Below are 16036 nucleotides of genomic sequence, written 5' to 3'. Positions count from 1 at the left end.
TTCCTCATTTACACAAGAAGTTGAATGCCTACTAGATGTCCTCTGTAATTTAGGCTCACTTTGCGCACTCATATGAAGGCAGATGCGCGCTACATAACTTTGCATTAAAGGAGGAATGGTTTGGAACTTTTCTGGCTACATTAATTAGTAAAACTGGACTCCAAGTAATATTTCTTCTCTCTTAGGGAATGCACCGGCCTCTTTGATATTGTATGGGACAGATCTGGATTCACGGCCGTCAAAGAGGAAGACCGAGCGAAGTGAGTCTCATTGGATATCCATAAACATGTTGATGCCCATTACGCTTAACTTCGAATCAGTCAATAGGAATGACCATTACGCCTAACTTCGAATCAGTCAATAGGAACCATAACGGCGTAATTTAAGCAAACTATTTTCACCAAAATTACTGTTGCTTCAAGCGGACCGGGCAGCCGAGAGCACGCACCACACCACCCATCACAGACCATGGCGGAATTTTGAGTATTTTCCACTTTATGTCCGCTTCAAAGTGTCCACATCGAGCCAGCCCTCATTGGCTGACTTTAGACGATCAGATGTGACGTGCATGAGCAAGGCGATGTCATTCGTCAGTGGACACACAGGTTTAATTACGTCACCACTGAAACGGGCGCAAAATGGGCATTTTTGAAACGAATACAACTCCAAATTCTGCCCCAGAACGTTCTTTTCTGAAGGGTGGTAACGAGCGTGGAGACAAATGCACAGGTAAATATACACAGGTAACGAGCGTGGCGCCAAATCTTGACGTATACAGATAGATCATAGCAACTCAGAGGTGACTCCTGGTGATACTGTACCGCGCTACAAATAACTTTCTTATAGCAGACAACGTCTCTTCCCTTTAACTATATTGGGCGTGGCTGTTGTTAACCCTGGCGATCAATTTCTGAAATTAAATTTTTATTACTTGCTTTTGAAGGTTCGTCATTATGTGCGGAATTTATTTGAACCGCGTTTCGTATGCCACGAACACAATCTAAATCAATAGCGGAGTACAGATAATGGTGTACGGTTGTACTTCATCTAATCTTTTGCTACAGGAAGCCCCCTTGTGCGCTCTTTATAACCAGTGCAAATGGTGTTTCAGAATACCTGTTTATCGCCATGTCACATCATTAGCACACTATAGAAAATTCCCAAAAAGCTATAGTTTATTCTTCAAATAGAACGTCTGAAAATCTGGATTGTTATGCTTTTCACTTGTATACTCAGAAGAAACGCTTTTTTTCTTTCAGATACCCCGAAGGCCCTTGCAGGCCTTACATAGGGGGGGGGGTAACAACAAGATATTTCAGACATGTAAACACAATTCACAGACAAAGGCAACTTGCAACATATTAGGGGTTACCAAACAATCAAAAAGAAAAATAAAAAAGAGGAAGCAAGATAAATACATGGATACAAAAATAAAAACACTCAATACAAAACCTTAAAATTCTCTTCGTGTTATAAAAAAGCACAAAAGTCTGTTTTTACTAGGCATGCGCGTTCAGATTGTGCTTCAATTGGACAACAAACGAGTAGGGATCACAAATAGCAGCAGTTTGCTTTGGCAGCTTGTTCCAGTAATAAATGGCCAGAAAAAGCGGTTACTGTCGAAGGTGCTATTGTACGTGCAGACATGGGGCGGAGTTTGAAGGGATGGTCGAGGCGCGGAAGAATTTACTCTAATGCACAATGAAATAACTCAAAGAATTAACTCGACATAACTCCCATGCACAAAGTTAGCCAATTTGGTCCGACATTTTACTCGCATGCACGTGGCATTGTAAGCATTTCTGACATGCTGCAGCAGCAGTGACAACTGATAACCAGACATACCGAAATCACAGCAGTGGCGCTGGTTTGGTGAATCTTTCATGAGATCGTGAAGAAGGAATGGTTTCCGAACCAAGGCGCATCTAAGGAGTTCCGAAGCAATATATCTGCAATTGGGCCACGTTGACTACATTGCTTTAGAAAGACGAAAGTGCGTTCCTTAGGGGACTAAGTTTCTTCAAGGTCCCTTTTCTTGTAATCGCTGAAGTGGCATCGTGCCTAAGTGATTCTCGATTCGTGTGCTTGACCTCGATGGAACGAAGAAATCATCCGTGATTGCATCGTGTTGCTGTTCTTCATTACACTGTTTTAGGTACGCTTCCGTGCTGAAGTCCCTCCTGGCGCCCGGGTTTTCGTACGGCATGTGGACAATTGTCTACGATGCTCCGTGGTACAAGCGTAAGTTCTTGGTAAAGGTTTCTTTTACTCCCTATACAAAATTTAATTAGATCAAGCGTGTGATTAAACTCAGCTGCACTGTTTTATTGGGTTTATGTATATTTGGCTTGTTTCACAATGTGAGTGTTATGTCTGCTCGATGTCGAGCCTTAAACTTCTAAAAGCTCTTTAGGGGCCCTCGGCGACATCAACTTAATAGGAAGGCAGGAAGGAGTCCACCGACTTCAGGCGACGGGCAGTTGAGCTTCGCATTCTCACCCACGGCAACTGTTTAGAACAGATGGGCCAGATTTTCGTCAGTCACAAAACACCCCGTGAGCCATTTTAAAATTTCCGTACATATTGAGCTGACTGGAACCGCTTTAGGAGTTGTTCTTAAAAACGTGCAGTGCAGCTCGGGACACCCTCCTCATGTGGACGCCCGCTAACGCTTACATGGAGGGCAGCGAATGCGAATACGCCCACCAACGGAGCTCCGTTCCGGAGCTCCGGAACGGCCATCCTCGAAAGGGAAACGAACTGGAGGAAGCGGCTTTTCCTCGAATCGTGGCATATTCAACGCACACCTGGGAATGTTAATCGCTCGCTTGGCACTCTCCCCTCGGTGTACACACACGGATTACGTGCCGCAGCGAGGGGCTTTGTGCGAGGCCAGCAAATGTGACTATAAGACGCAGCTGCAGCGTGGCCACTGTCACCCCTGAAGAAGAAGCCGAGCCGGCTTCGAAACGTCGGGTTTTTTGCCTTTTTGCATTGTATTGGTTGAAGCCTAATTAAATCTCAGTTCAGTAACTTCCCAACCAGACAGAAGTCTGTCGAAATGTTCACTTTCAAGACTTTAACGCTTTCATTAGGTATAGTATAACCTTTCTCAATGTTGATAGCTTTGAAGTTGCTAAATTATATGCATAACCTCCACTTTTTCTCGTGTGGAACTCAACATTAGTTGCAATCGATAATAGTCTATGGGGAAAGAATTTCAAGTAATGCCTGCCTGTGAAAATCTGGCAGATCCCCAGAAGAGGTGTGTGGCTTCAGAGAAGCCGTGCGTGGCTATGACTCGTGTTGATGTAAACCGGCAGAATTAGTCGAGGAAGCCAGCAACCCTCCTGTGTTGCAGCGCAGCGCCAAACGCCAGAAAAGGATCCTTGAAGAGCCTTCACGCTAAATAGAGTGTCGTAATGATGTACACTAGAGGAAAACATGGCGCTAGTGTCTTGGTGAGCCGTTCTTAAGCGAGCGAGCTGTCTTGTACCACGCAGAAGCGTTCTACCATTACTTGCCATGGCTTGCAACAAGCTCAAACGTTGCCTGTGGCTGCAAAACAACAACGATAGTATTGTAAAATATTATATGAAGTTATTTAATCAATGCAGTAAAGCCTGCTTATATCGAACCCGGATATATCAAATTATTGCTTATATCGAACCCTTGTATAATTCTGATGAAAATGACATGCATTTTACATTTTTTATATCGAACGCGATTTTGCTCACAATGGATATATCGAACTCTCTCGCGCCGGATTTTTCGCACTCCTTAGGCATGTGGCAGGCTTTCCCGCAATACATGGGCACGTATCGGGGGCGCCCGCCCGAGCTCGAGCGCGTCCAAACCGGCCGTGGCATATTGGACCCGCTACAGAGTTACTCATATCCAGAGTTACTTATATCCAGTAACTCTGGACCAGCTCCACGCATGCATGCCGTTGGCGCCGAAAGCGCCACATTGGGCGCTGCGGGTTGCGGTGTCACCGATCTTCAAGTCCACACCACTCGCTGCCCGCACTTGCTTGGTTCACTGGGTTCGCCGTTATTCGCTTGTATTTTTGCTTGTCTCCGCTCTGTCGAACACGCGGACGACTCCGTACCGCTTCCGAGCACGAGCGAAGCCGTCGCTGCCGTGGCCCGGCTACGGCGATACTGCAGTGCCATTAAGGGCAGCGGCCTTGTACTTGTCGATTGTTTAGAGACCGTTGGACAAGCAGTCACCAGCCACGCGTTGCGCTCCAAGAAGCAGGCGGCTACACTCACGCAGTTCTTCCGCCCCAATAAATGATTGTTTTTAGATGCGACTGCATCTCATTCACTGGCCTACATGCGATGCGACTGCATCTCAAACACTCTCTCGCGAGGGACATTGGATTGGATTCGAATGAATTGGCTTGGCTTGGCTTGGCTTGGATTGGATTGGATTAGATTGGATTTGGATTGGATTGGATTAAAGTGGATTGTGTTGGATTGTGTTGCGTCATAGACGCGGCAGACGCACTGGCGCCGGCGCGTCCCCTCACCGTTATGCGTGCTTTAAAACGCGGTGCCTGCGCCGCTCCGCTCCATCGTTCCAGCGCCGTTCCTCCGCTGTCCAACGCTACAACGTGAACCCCCTATGCGTCGCATCTACACAGGGGTTCCCGCGAGGGGAGGTGGGAGATTTTTCTCTACGAGAAAGTGCCGTATGAGCGTTAGCTCGTGACTCCGCCGGCAGGATTGCCCTCATGTAAGTTTTTTTTTTTTTTGCTTCACTTTCTACATCGAATTTTCGCTATATCGAACTATTTTACAATCCTCGCGCTGTTCCATATAAGCGGGCTTTACTGTATAAGTTGAGCTTTAAAAAATCATTGGTCAGGTTGATGAAAGATTGATGATCAGGTTGATGAACATTAATGCAAGAAGGAACAAGACAATGTAACCGTTTTGTTGAGTTTGGCTTTAAGAGCGAAAGGAAGAGATGTGGCTAGCCAAGCCAAGTAAGAGAAGAAAGCTGCTACGGCGGCGCCCACGACGGCCGCGACTTCAGTGGCAAATTTTCTTTTTGTTGTATATATTGGTATGAAACTCTACAGGACACACCGCTGACGAACACACCGAGAGTCTCGCGAACGCACCCACAACGTCAGCGCATGTTGCCACCGGCGGTGTGCCCAATCTGTCTAACTTCTTTACAAACGTGGCGTTCACTAACGCAATTGTAAGCGACATTTCAATTCAAAGAGTACTGGCACAAAATTTTGAGGGCGATTTAACTTGGGTGATAGATTGGTTGCAACACGCATACATCATGTGCAACATATCTGCGGCTAAGGAAGCCTAGAATATACCTAAAATCCATTTTAAAGTGTGTGTAACGCAACCGAGCACCCAGCGGTGGTTCTCGCGAGATCGTGACCTAATTGGATGCGGAGTAAATAAACAACATCCAAACACGTCACGAGTTTGTGTTTGCCGCTTCCGTACTGCCGGCATTTCTCGCCGGCTCGTCGCTCCGATCGGAAGTCGGTGCTTTCGCTCTGGAGCTACAAACGATCCGATCGTTGGCAGGGGAGGCGCCGGGATTTCGTTGGCTCATCGGGCAGCTGGCCGTGACCTAAGTTCTACAGCGATTCGAAAACGCACCGGCACATGGCGGGCGCACTGAGGGAGCCGCGTATACCACCATTGGGGTCGCTTTCCGGGCGTCGGCCGGGACCGCGGAGTGGCGCAGGCAGGCGCAGGTGGCTTGAGTGATAACTTATTACCACTCCACTAAGTGCGGCTCATGGCAAAAAGAAAGTTGGGATACGAGGAAGGAGGTAATGCTGTGATGGCAAAGTGCACTAAAAATCGTCATCTACACCACTTACGAAAGCTGCAATCAAATATTCGCTGCAGTGCCACCTACAGAATAACATGTCCGCCTATAGACTAACATCTGTAGGCGGACCTGTGGTCAGACAGGCCCACTGCTCCCATCACGCGTCTCCCCACCCATTCCCTCGCGCGTCGCGCGTCATTCTACGGCCACGGCAGCAATTTGCACTCGCCTTGCCTGCATTAACCGGCTGACGAGATCAGCGGCTGACGGCTGACGGCTGACGGCGGACGGCTGACGAGACGAATTAAGCGGCTGACGATATCAGCATGTAGGGGCATCAGCAGAAACTGCCGCCGACGCGGAAGCGACAGTGCTACGGCAGCTCTGATCTGTGATATCCGTCTAACAGTCACGTGGACAGCTTTGTTTATACAAACTCCAACCTTTTGCGGCAGCCGCTGATACCCAAACTCCGACTGGCCGCATTAAAAACATCTGTAATTAAACACCCGTCACACGTTGAAGTAAATGAGGTTTCCGCATGTCATAAATGGGCCATTAGCTACTCATCGCAACGAATAAAACAAGATGCAAAATGTTTGTGTCAGTGCCCCTTTAAGCTTATGAGAACACATAATTTTCTCACGAAACATTCCTACTCCACAACGGAGGTTGTGGGGGGTGCATGTTGTGGATTGTGCATGGGTCGGTTCAACAAGGAGCCGTCGGCAAACTCAAGCTCCTCTATTCTCACGCTCATTGAAGCTGTGCGTTTCATCCTAGCACCTTTTTCCTCTCCTGTGGCTCAAGCCATTTTAACCCTGCTAAACACCATTACTCCGCTCTTACGGGAATGGCTGTAAACCATCTAGGGAGTAACGAATCAGTGCGCATTCAAACTCTTCGAAATCGGGCAACTGTGTTTCAGCGGAATGCCTGTGGTCTGCGCTCCCGCTTGTCCGACCTGCGTCAGCTAGTTAACAAGCATAAATTCCCCGTCATTGCCATCTGAGAATCCCGCCTGCGATCGGATATTCGACTGTCGGGGTACACACTCTATCAGTCTTCGACGACCTGCGTCCAGAGCAGAGTGTTACTCGGAATTCGTCAGGACTTGACCTTCGCGCTTCACACTGTCGCACAAGACGCATCCAACGAATACATTGCAGCAACAGTAAAGCATGGCCGTGCAACCTTCACCATAATAACCGGCTACGTCCCACCAAGGGCAAAATTCAACACGAAGCTCCTGGAAGACATTTTGTCCACTACACTTCCCCGCACTTGCTCACAGGTGATTTCTATGCACACCACCCAGCTTGGGGCAGCACAAAGACTGCATCAAGGGGAAGCAGTTTGCTCCGTGTTGCCAACGAAGCGGGCCTAGACGTGTGAAACACTAGATGCCCCACATTTTTCCGCGGCAAAACTTCAGGTGTGTTGGGTGCCACTATGGCATCTGCTTCCCTGCTGCCGTCCGTGTCTTGGCATTCCGATATTGAAAGCTTTGGTAGCGACCACGTGCCCACATACACAGTAATTGAAGGAATTTGTGGAAGACTGTCTAAGCAGAAGGCATACTGAGTGAACTGGGACACCTACCAAAACCTATTAGAAGCTAATGCTAGAGCCTTCTCAACAAGCGAGGAGCTCGCAGTTGCCATTGGTCGGGCCAAATCAGAATCAACACGGCAAAGTCTACTTCCCAAGCCATGGTCTACATTTGATGTGGACTATGAACATCTTCGCGCTATTCACCGGAGAGCCGAGCGCCGGGCCAGAAAAACCCTACTGCCAGACGACATCGCAGCTACCAGGCGCGCGCAGAAGCGTGTTCAGAAGCACATGGCCACGGTTGCCAAAAACCGCTGGGCCCAGTTTTGTTATAAATTAGACCCTCGCAAGCCAATGACACGCATATGGCAGGTATTCCGCAGCCTGAGAGCCCCACCCAGTCAGATTCCCCCATTTTCTTCAGTAGCCCTCAAGCGTGGAGTCAGTGAAGTAGACGTCACAGAAGAATTTTCCATAAACGTCAGTGCTTCCCAGAGCCCTTTTCTGATTCCCGCGCAGCTGACCAAGTGGGTTCCTACCACGGATGCTGTGATGATGGATGAGCCCTTTACCATCAATGAGCTATCTGCAACGTTAAAATCTGTTAACTTGTCCACCTCACCTGGGCCTGATGGAGTTAGCTATTCGGCTCTGCGACATCTCGCCAACAAGGCTCTTCTGCAGTTGCTGAGTATATACAACGCATCGTGGCAGACTGGCTGTGTTGAGGCAAGCTGCAAAATTGCCCGACTGGTACCGGTTCTCAAGCCGGGAAAACGCCCCACGGACATAAACTATTACCGACCAATTGCTCTATTAAGCTGCATTGGTAAGGTAATGGAAAAAATGGTACTACATCGGCTTGTCTGGGACCTCGAAAACACAATGTCTACCCGCCAGAGATGTCAGGATTCAGGCAAGGAAGGAGCATCATTGACAATGTGATCGCCTTGGTAACAGCTGTTCGTGCACAAAAGGCTGCGAAAAGGTTCACCATTGCTGTCTTCCTAGATATAAAGGCAGTATTTGACAGTGTTTCCCACGAAGCAATTCGAAGGGAGGAGGCATTTGTAGGACTTCGAGGCCGAATGCAAGCCTGGATCGGTGATTACCTAAAGGATCAGTGAGTCTAAATAATAACCAAAGACGGTGACACGACACGACATGCCATCACGCAGGGTGTCCCACAAGGTGGTGTTCTGAGCCCGACACTGCTCAGTATGTGCCTCATCCCCATCACAAAGGTACTAACATCAAGGAATTCACATCTCGGTGTATGCTGACGACATCTGCATCTGGGCTTCGGGTAGGAACCGCAGACACATACGAGCAAAAGTGCACAAGCCTCTGTTCCCCATTGAACAATACGTCAGCAGCTGTGGGCTGCTGCTGTCTCGTGAGAAGTGTGCTGCCATGGCATTCACGAAGAGCGATGTATCTCGATAACCACTGAAGATAAATGGCGTGCAGATACCCTATGTTTGCAATCACAAATTTCTAGGCATTACAATTGACCGTTCGTTGTCCGGGGTCCCCATATCATGCGGCTAAAGGAGCGACTCCTTTCATTCGTTCACGTTTCGCGGATGATGACAGGAAGCACCTGGGGCTGCTCAGTGTCAGCACTCTTGTGACTCTACAAAGCACTTTTCGTAGGCCTCTTGCGATATAGCCTTCCAGCTTTACATGCTGTTTCCAGGACTAACTTGAAGGTTCTGGAAGGCTAGCAAGCTCGAGCACTGCGAACATCCCTGGGCCTTCCAAAATGCACCTCCACGATAGGAACCTTGTGTGGGGCAAGGTGCTTTTCTGCGACCACTCTCCGTTCACAAGAATTGCTCCGTACTGGCCTTCGACATGTTTCTCGATGCTTTGCTCATCCACTGGCTGCCGTTTCTCCATCTCGCGTGATGCACGTCCTGCCATCTAATTACCTCTGACCCAAGCTGCCTGCTACTCCACCCTGGTTGTACGCGGCATGGGCTGTGTGCACCACTGTACCTGGAATAGGCAAAACATCGTCTATGCCCGCATTTGCCTTGACATATTTTGTCTTGGAGCATATCCAAACCCGTTATCCTGACCACATCCATGTGTACACGGATGGAGGTATTTGCAAGTGGTATTCCGAACATTGGATTGGCAACAAGTGGGCGTCAGGGTTAATAGAGGATACCTCGGTAACCTCAGATTTGCTGATAACATTGCCTCGCTAAATTACTCTGGAAACGAACTGAAAAGCATGATTACCGCACTTGACATGCAGTATATAATGCGGGCGAGAAAATATTATGCAAGAAACTCAACTAATGCTCAATAGCATCGGGAGAGCACAGCGTTTAGAGATAGGTGGCGAGACAGTGGAAGTGGTCAATGAATATATCTGTTAAGGCCGGGTACTGAATCGCTGGCCTAAAAATCAATATTCAGAAAACTTAGGTAATGCTTAATAGCCTCGGGTTTGAGATAGGTGGCGAGGCAGTGGAAGTGGGAAGCAAATACAGTAGACTCTCCATAAACGGAACTTCAAAGAATAAAAAAAATTAGTTCCTTTTAACAGGAGTTCCGTTTACTGAGATAGATCTGTGAAAGTGCAAATTTATGTTCGTACACACTCTTAATACGATTCCATGTAATTCTCAGCACTAGAAGGTAAATGTAGCTGATAGTTTCTCAAAAAGCAAGAAAACTACAAGAGGTTTCGGCACAGCATTCACAAAGTTGATTTGGCAACAATAAGTCGCTGTGCGCTAAAAAGCATGAATTATTTTTGTTCGACTCTTTGCAGCTGCATCTTCACAGAGGCCAGAGGCCTCATCTTCGAAAGTGCTTAGGAGCCACCGAATTTAGAAGACGGCAACGCAATAATTAAGCACGAACAGCACCACCATGAGCCCTATAACCTCGGCCTCTTGAATCGAGACCGAACGAAGGGAACAAGAACTGCGGTGTTTGCTTCGTTGCACTAACATGGCTGACCACTAACGAGAGGAGGCTTACGAGCCCAACGAGGCTAAAAAAACATGGAGAAAGAAAAAAAACGAAAGAGCCGGAACAGTAAAAACCTAATTCTCATGATAATAGGTTTCACAAGCAAGAAGTTCCATTTCTGATTCCGTTTACTCGGTGACGCGCAAATGTTAGTTCCGATTACCGAGTTTTTTTACGTGATCTGAATACAAAACCAACCAACTTACAGGCTACTGTTGCGTTTAACCGGGAATTGCGTTTAGGCGATTTCCGTTTATCGAGATTCTACTATATATCTACTTAGGCCAAGTACTGATCCCGGATCCCAACCATGGGGCAGAATGCATTCGTCAGGCATTCTCAGAAAATGAATGGCACCCTACCAGTGTCCCTGAAGAGGAAAGTGTATGACAGCTGCATCTTACCGGTACTCCCCTACGGGGCAGAACCTTGGAGGCTCACTAAGAAGTTTAAACTTAAATTAAGGACGACTCAGCGAGCAATGGAACGGAAGATGATAGGTGTGACATTAAGGGGCAAGAAGAGAGTCGAGTGGGTCAGGGAACAAACGCGTGGACATATTAGTAGAAATTAACCAGAAGAAATGGGCGTCGCCAGGGCATGCAATGCTAACGAAAAACAGCCGTTTGTCATGAAGGGCTACAGTTCGGATCTCTAAAGAAGGCAAGGGTGGCAGTGGAGGGCAGAAAGTTAGGTTGGCAGATGAGATCAAGAAATTTGCGGGTATAAATTGGTCGCAGGTAGCACAAGAACAGAATTGGAGATCTAGGGCACTTGTCGTTGCCCTGCAGTGGCGTAGACACGCTGATGACGATGAGGATGACGACGACGACGACGATGCTGATGATGGTGGTGGTGGTGATGGTGATGGCGATAGGGGTGGTGGCGATTATGATGGTGATGACGACGACGATGATGATGATGATAATGGTGATGATTAGGATGATGACATAGCTATGTATCATAGATCTCAATCTGGCGGTGTTACGCCCTACTGTTTTGCATTTTGGGTAGACGGACACACGTAATCGTTCTTCAAAGCAAAGCTTTCTATGTCTCACTGATGACGTTCGTTGTCACTCCAAAACGCACTGCATACAAGCCAAGATTACACTGCGCGTTTTCCAAATCGATGATGATGATGGTAAGCGAAGGCACACCAACTGCCCTGTAAATAAAAACGCTTCCCGTGGTTGTTGTCGAACCTGGGTCCTTCGGGTTATGAAGGCTACGTTTATCCGATTGCTCCACTCCGACACGGTCAAGCCAGTTTAGCTTCGCGTTTCAACCGCCCTTTCTTTAAGAAAGGGGCTTTGAATTTTGTTCAATTGATTCATCACACCACTGTTTGTGTTAGGATGTGCGTGACGACTTTTGAAATTTCTAATATCAGGAGTTGAAAGACGTCGTCTATACAAGGATTGACCTCTCAATATTTTTTTCAGTGCCCCCACGGAGTGCAGATGAAGCCACGCTGCGGGAGTACTTCGGTAAGCTTTGCGTGCATCTTTACATTTTCGGGCACCTTCGAAATTCACCCAAGCAGCTACACCCTCGCTGTGAACAAACATCGACGTGTGTTTACCGGAAGCCAGCTATTCTGATGCAGACTGAAGTGTAGACCATTTTTGCATAGTGGAAGTGAAAAGAGTTTCTGGAGCACAGTCGTGTCAACTCAAGCTCTTGTTGATATTCCGGTGGGTGTCCGCTTTTAGAACGTTCTAAAATTGTATAAAATTTCCCCCGGTTTACTCCCGCGACGTGAAGCATTTATTGACTCAATCGTCTGAAAATGCCCACCGTGTCTCACTGTAGGCGGCCGATGAGGCGGAGCAGCCGAGCCCACGTTTATTACGGTTGCGTAGGCTGCGCCATGGACACGACGAGGTGCGTAGAACGAGAGTGCCGTTCCCGAGGTGTGCCGGGTGCCCAGTGTGTTCCGTGCCAGCTGGCCAATCTGCTGATGATGATGGTGGCGCTGAAGAAGATGATAGCGGCGCTACAGGGCTCCCCCCTAGCGCGTAGCGCGTTATGAGAAATGTGTGAAAACGATGTACTATGTACAGGTATGTACAATTTGTCCGTAGTCAGGAAGAGAGTCCGTGGGCAGTCAGTGGTCTAGTGGCCGGGGTTGAGTAAAGGGCATGGTCCTGGTCGTCGGCGAGGTAGCGTTCGGGTAAGGGGCAACCTCTGGTGGTCGAGGCTGGGAGTGCGGCCGCGGACGCATTGCGGGGTGCGAAGCGGCTGCTGCCATTGATGGTAGAGCGAGCGGCAGGCGTAAATGGAAGGACAGCGACAAGGTGAAGCGTGGTGCATCCGAATGACGACCGAAGTGCGAGCTTGACTGTTCCCCGGTGTGGGCTCTGTGGCTTCGTCGCTGTCTTGGCTGTTTTCGCAACCGCGGTGGGAGGCGGCAGAGCGGAGCCTTGTATTTATGAGCTACGCTGTAAATCCAATGACGTCGGATCCCCATCCTGCAAGCTGGTTTCGTCTGTTTTATTTGTAGACAGACGGCTGAGCTCCGGTTACTGCATCTACCCAACAATGTCCCGGAGCACGGAATCGGTCGACGTCTGGGGACCAGCTTTTGACGCGTCTCTTGACTGCATTTGGTCATGGGATACCTCTTTCGGTGTCGGTTGTTGGGAGAAGCGTCCCACAATCTTTGCTCCGGTATCGCCCTCGCAGCCAGGGTGTAAAGATTGTCAAGAGCAAGCTGATGTGCTTCGAAGGTAGCTTCGACTCCCGGAGTCGTCGATCTGTCGTTGGCTGCAGGAAGCTGTGCCACCTGAGCCGAGGAAGATGGCTGTCGTACACCTGGAGTACAGCGCTCATGAAGATCGCTCTCACTCGTGCCCTGCAGAGAAGTTTCGCAGCCACGAGCGGCATAGCAGTCGACACTTGCTGGGGTCGGTGAAGCCGACACAACAACGTGTGGCGCTGCGGCACGGTGTTGCGCAGATTCCACTAAGCTAAAGTCCGACCCTGCAGTGCTGCAAGCCGTAGCCGGCGCTGGCGTTTCCTGACAAGGCGAGACTGAACACTGCGGCGGAGTTGTATGCACAGTTGGCGTTGGAAGGTGTGGTGGTGTAGAGGATGGCGTCGGCATGAGCGTGACCGAGGTGGGCGTGTCATCACAACCATCGCTGAAGTATTGAAAAATACTGTCTGAGACGCCATAGTGCTTAAGAACAGCCTTCTTCAAGTCGTCGTAGGTCTGTGGGCCAGGTGGTGGGAGCCGGAGCTTCGCGAAGAGCCCGTCAGGTAGCCGTGTCGCTGCGAGGTGATAGCGCAGCGGCTGGAAAGTGGCTCTCGAGCTGAACAAACCATATGTCGCAGCGAGGGGTGTAGAAGTCCGGAAGGCCGCTGAGGTCTGGGAGGTCGAGATACGCGCCCATGATAGCAGACCCGTCACCTAGTGAGGGTTCGGGTGCATGGGCCGAGGGCGGTGTCGGAGGAGGACTGGTGGTGGTAACGGCTGCAGGTTCTGTTAGGATTGTCGTCTGCCGGGTTTTCATGCCGTAGTGGTTGAGGACAGTGTCTTTTAATTCGTCATACGCACTGGGGTCTCGGGCCGGCAGCTGGATCTGCTCCACGAGGTCAGCAGGTAGCTTCTGTAATGTCACGAGGTACCTGATTTCCGGGGAGCAGATGTCATGTACATAAAAATGGCTCTCCAGGATGACGAACCATGCAGCGTGGTTTGTGATGGACTCAAATGGAATCAGCAAGGGAAGGTCTGGGAGGGCGATGGACGTTCGTCGCGTGCCGTTGTCCGCATTGTGGCTGGGGAAGCAGCGGTGTGATGCCATGGCGAAGCCGCTTGTCCGGGTCACCAAATTGTAGGCGGCCGATGAGGCGGAGCGGCCGAGCCCACGTTTATTACGGTTGCGTAGGCTGCGCCATGGACACGACGAGGTGCGTAGAACGAGAGTGCCGTTCCCGAGGTGTGCCGGGTGCCCAGTGTGTTCCGTGCCAGCTGGCCAATCTGCTGATGATGATGGTGGTGCTGAAGAAGATGATAGCGGCGCTACATCACTGTCTGTCTGGACTGCCAGGATGTCAGTTGTACGATATGATTGTACCGTATGATTTGACGGTATGAAACGATATGATTTGTACGGGTTTATCTGGCGAACCTAAACTTGTGCACAGCAATCCTTGGACCAAGAAAATGGGAGCGCACCGGTAAACGAGCGAGGAAAATACAGCGAACCAGGTTAGGTGAAAGTCGGGCGCAGTTATAAGGCGCTCTGCAATAAACCCCATAACAATGGCAGTTTCCCTACAATGGTAACGGAGCGCCACATTTTGCATAGTGACGCGTCCACCGCGTATTGCAACTCATTCAAAACCGGCGACCGCAATCAATGGCGGCACGCCATCGACCATGCAATGGGCGCAAGTCTGGTAGCTTGAGTATTGTTGTCCTTGTCCTTTCATTTTTCCTTTCATTTGCCGAGTTATCGACGCTTCCTATGCGTCAAGTGCACCGCAGATCGTGCCCCCAACAAGCACTGCAGGGAAGCAAACTTTACATGATGTGTTTCCGCAAAGGGTACATTATGATAAGGGCGACGATGATGACACAAGAAAAGACGCCTCCCGTATTCAACATCGGTCCCTTGTGTTACGACGGCAGCGTCTATCTGCTACGCCATTCCGACATGGTGGAAACAGTTTGAATTTTGCACTTTGGCTTTTTCTCAGGCTGCATGGGGGAGAGCTTCACCTTTCAACCGTCTTTCTCTTGAGAAAGGCGCTTTTCGCTTTTTTAATAAAAAGCCTTCTCTCTCTCTCTCTCTCTCTCTCTCTCTCTCTCTCTCTCTCTCTCTCTCTCTCTCCACGCGTATTCCGTTTGATGCTTGCTAACTATTTGCTCAAGTGCCAAACGATACCGCTCCCTTCGACTCTGAAGCCTTTTTGAATTGATGCAACGTTCGCAAATCACCTCTGTCACGTTACAATTTGCCGACCTAGAGACACACATCATACGACAGCTAAGTAACACATGGCAATTACACTGGACTCAACAAAGAGACAACAAACTACACGTAATAAAACCACAATTGGGACGCTATACAACAGACTCACACAACAGATACACTGAAGTCGCCTGCGGATGGGCCACACACATGCAACGCACTACCACCTGGCCCCTGGATTTTCGAGACCCATGTGTAGCAGGTGTGGCGAGGGCATATCCATACTCCACATACTAATCACATGCAAGGCACTTGACACAACATGGCACAAACATTTCCCTGAATTATACAGACGACTCATTCCACTGCACCCATCACACTTTTTTCCCGACGCACTAATGTTTTCTAGTCAACGTGTTCTTAAGCTTTTATCTGAGGTAAATTTTTTTCAGCTCTTATCACATCACAGTTACCGTCCTGGCCCTATACCCCAGCCATCTCCGTTGTCTTTTGTTTTGCGTCCCTTTGACTTTCACTCACAGGCTTTATCATTTACGGTCTCATCAACCACTAAATGCCGTCTGCTCTGGCGCTCTTTGCCCTTGTTGGCCTTGCGACATTACACAAACTGTCATCATCATCATTATGCTACAATTTGCCGAGCCACTAAATACATTCCACACTGGCCACAAAGCCACAATGTGCAAGTTCAAATCTGTCGATGGTTTATGTGACATGTCAAATGTAAG

General features: G+C 49.1%; 1 protein-coding gene across 2 annotated transcripts in view; it reads left to right on the top strand.

Moving 5' to 3' along the window:
* LOC144158750 (thiopurine S-methyltransferase-like) overlaps nucleotides 1-16036 on the top strand; it is a 55346-nt gene that overhangs the window by 20487 nt on the left and 18823 nt on the right. The window contains exons 5-7 of one of the 2 annotated variants that reach the window (XM_077689843.1): nucleotides 186-260; nucleotides 2156-2252; nucleotides 11808-11852. In XM_077689843.1, the coding sequence (XP_077545969.1) occupies nucleotides 186-260; nucleotides 2156-2252; nucleotides 11808-11852 (217 nt within the window). The remainder of the gene's footprint in view (nucleotides 1-185; nucleotides 261-2155; nucleotides 2253-11807; nucleotides 11853-16036) is intronic. The other variant, XM_077689844.1, reaches the window with a different exon arrangement.

This window comes from Haemaphysalis longicornis, unplaced genomic scaffold (assembly GCF_048455015.1).
Source record: "Haemaphysalis longicornis isolate Haplotype H1 unplaced genomic scaffold, Haemaphysalis longicornis Haplotype H1 scaffold_10, whole genome shotgun sequence".
Lineage (NCBI taxonomy): Eukaryota > Metazoa > Arthropoda > Arachnida > Ixodida > Ixodidae > Haemaphysalis > Haemaphysalis longicornis.
This window is presented reverse-complemented; position numbering and strand designations above follow the sequence as displayed.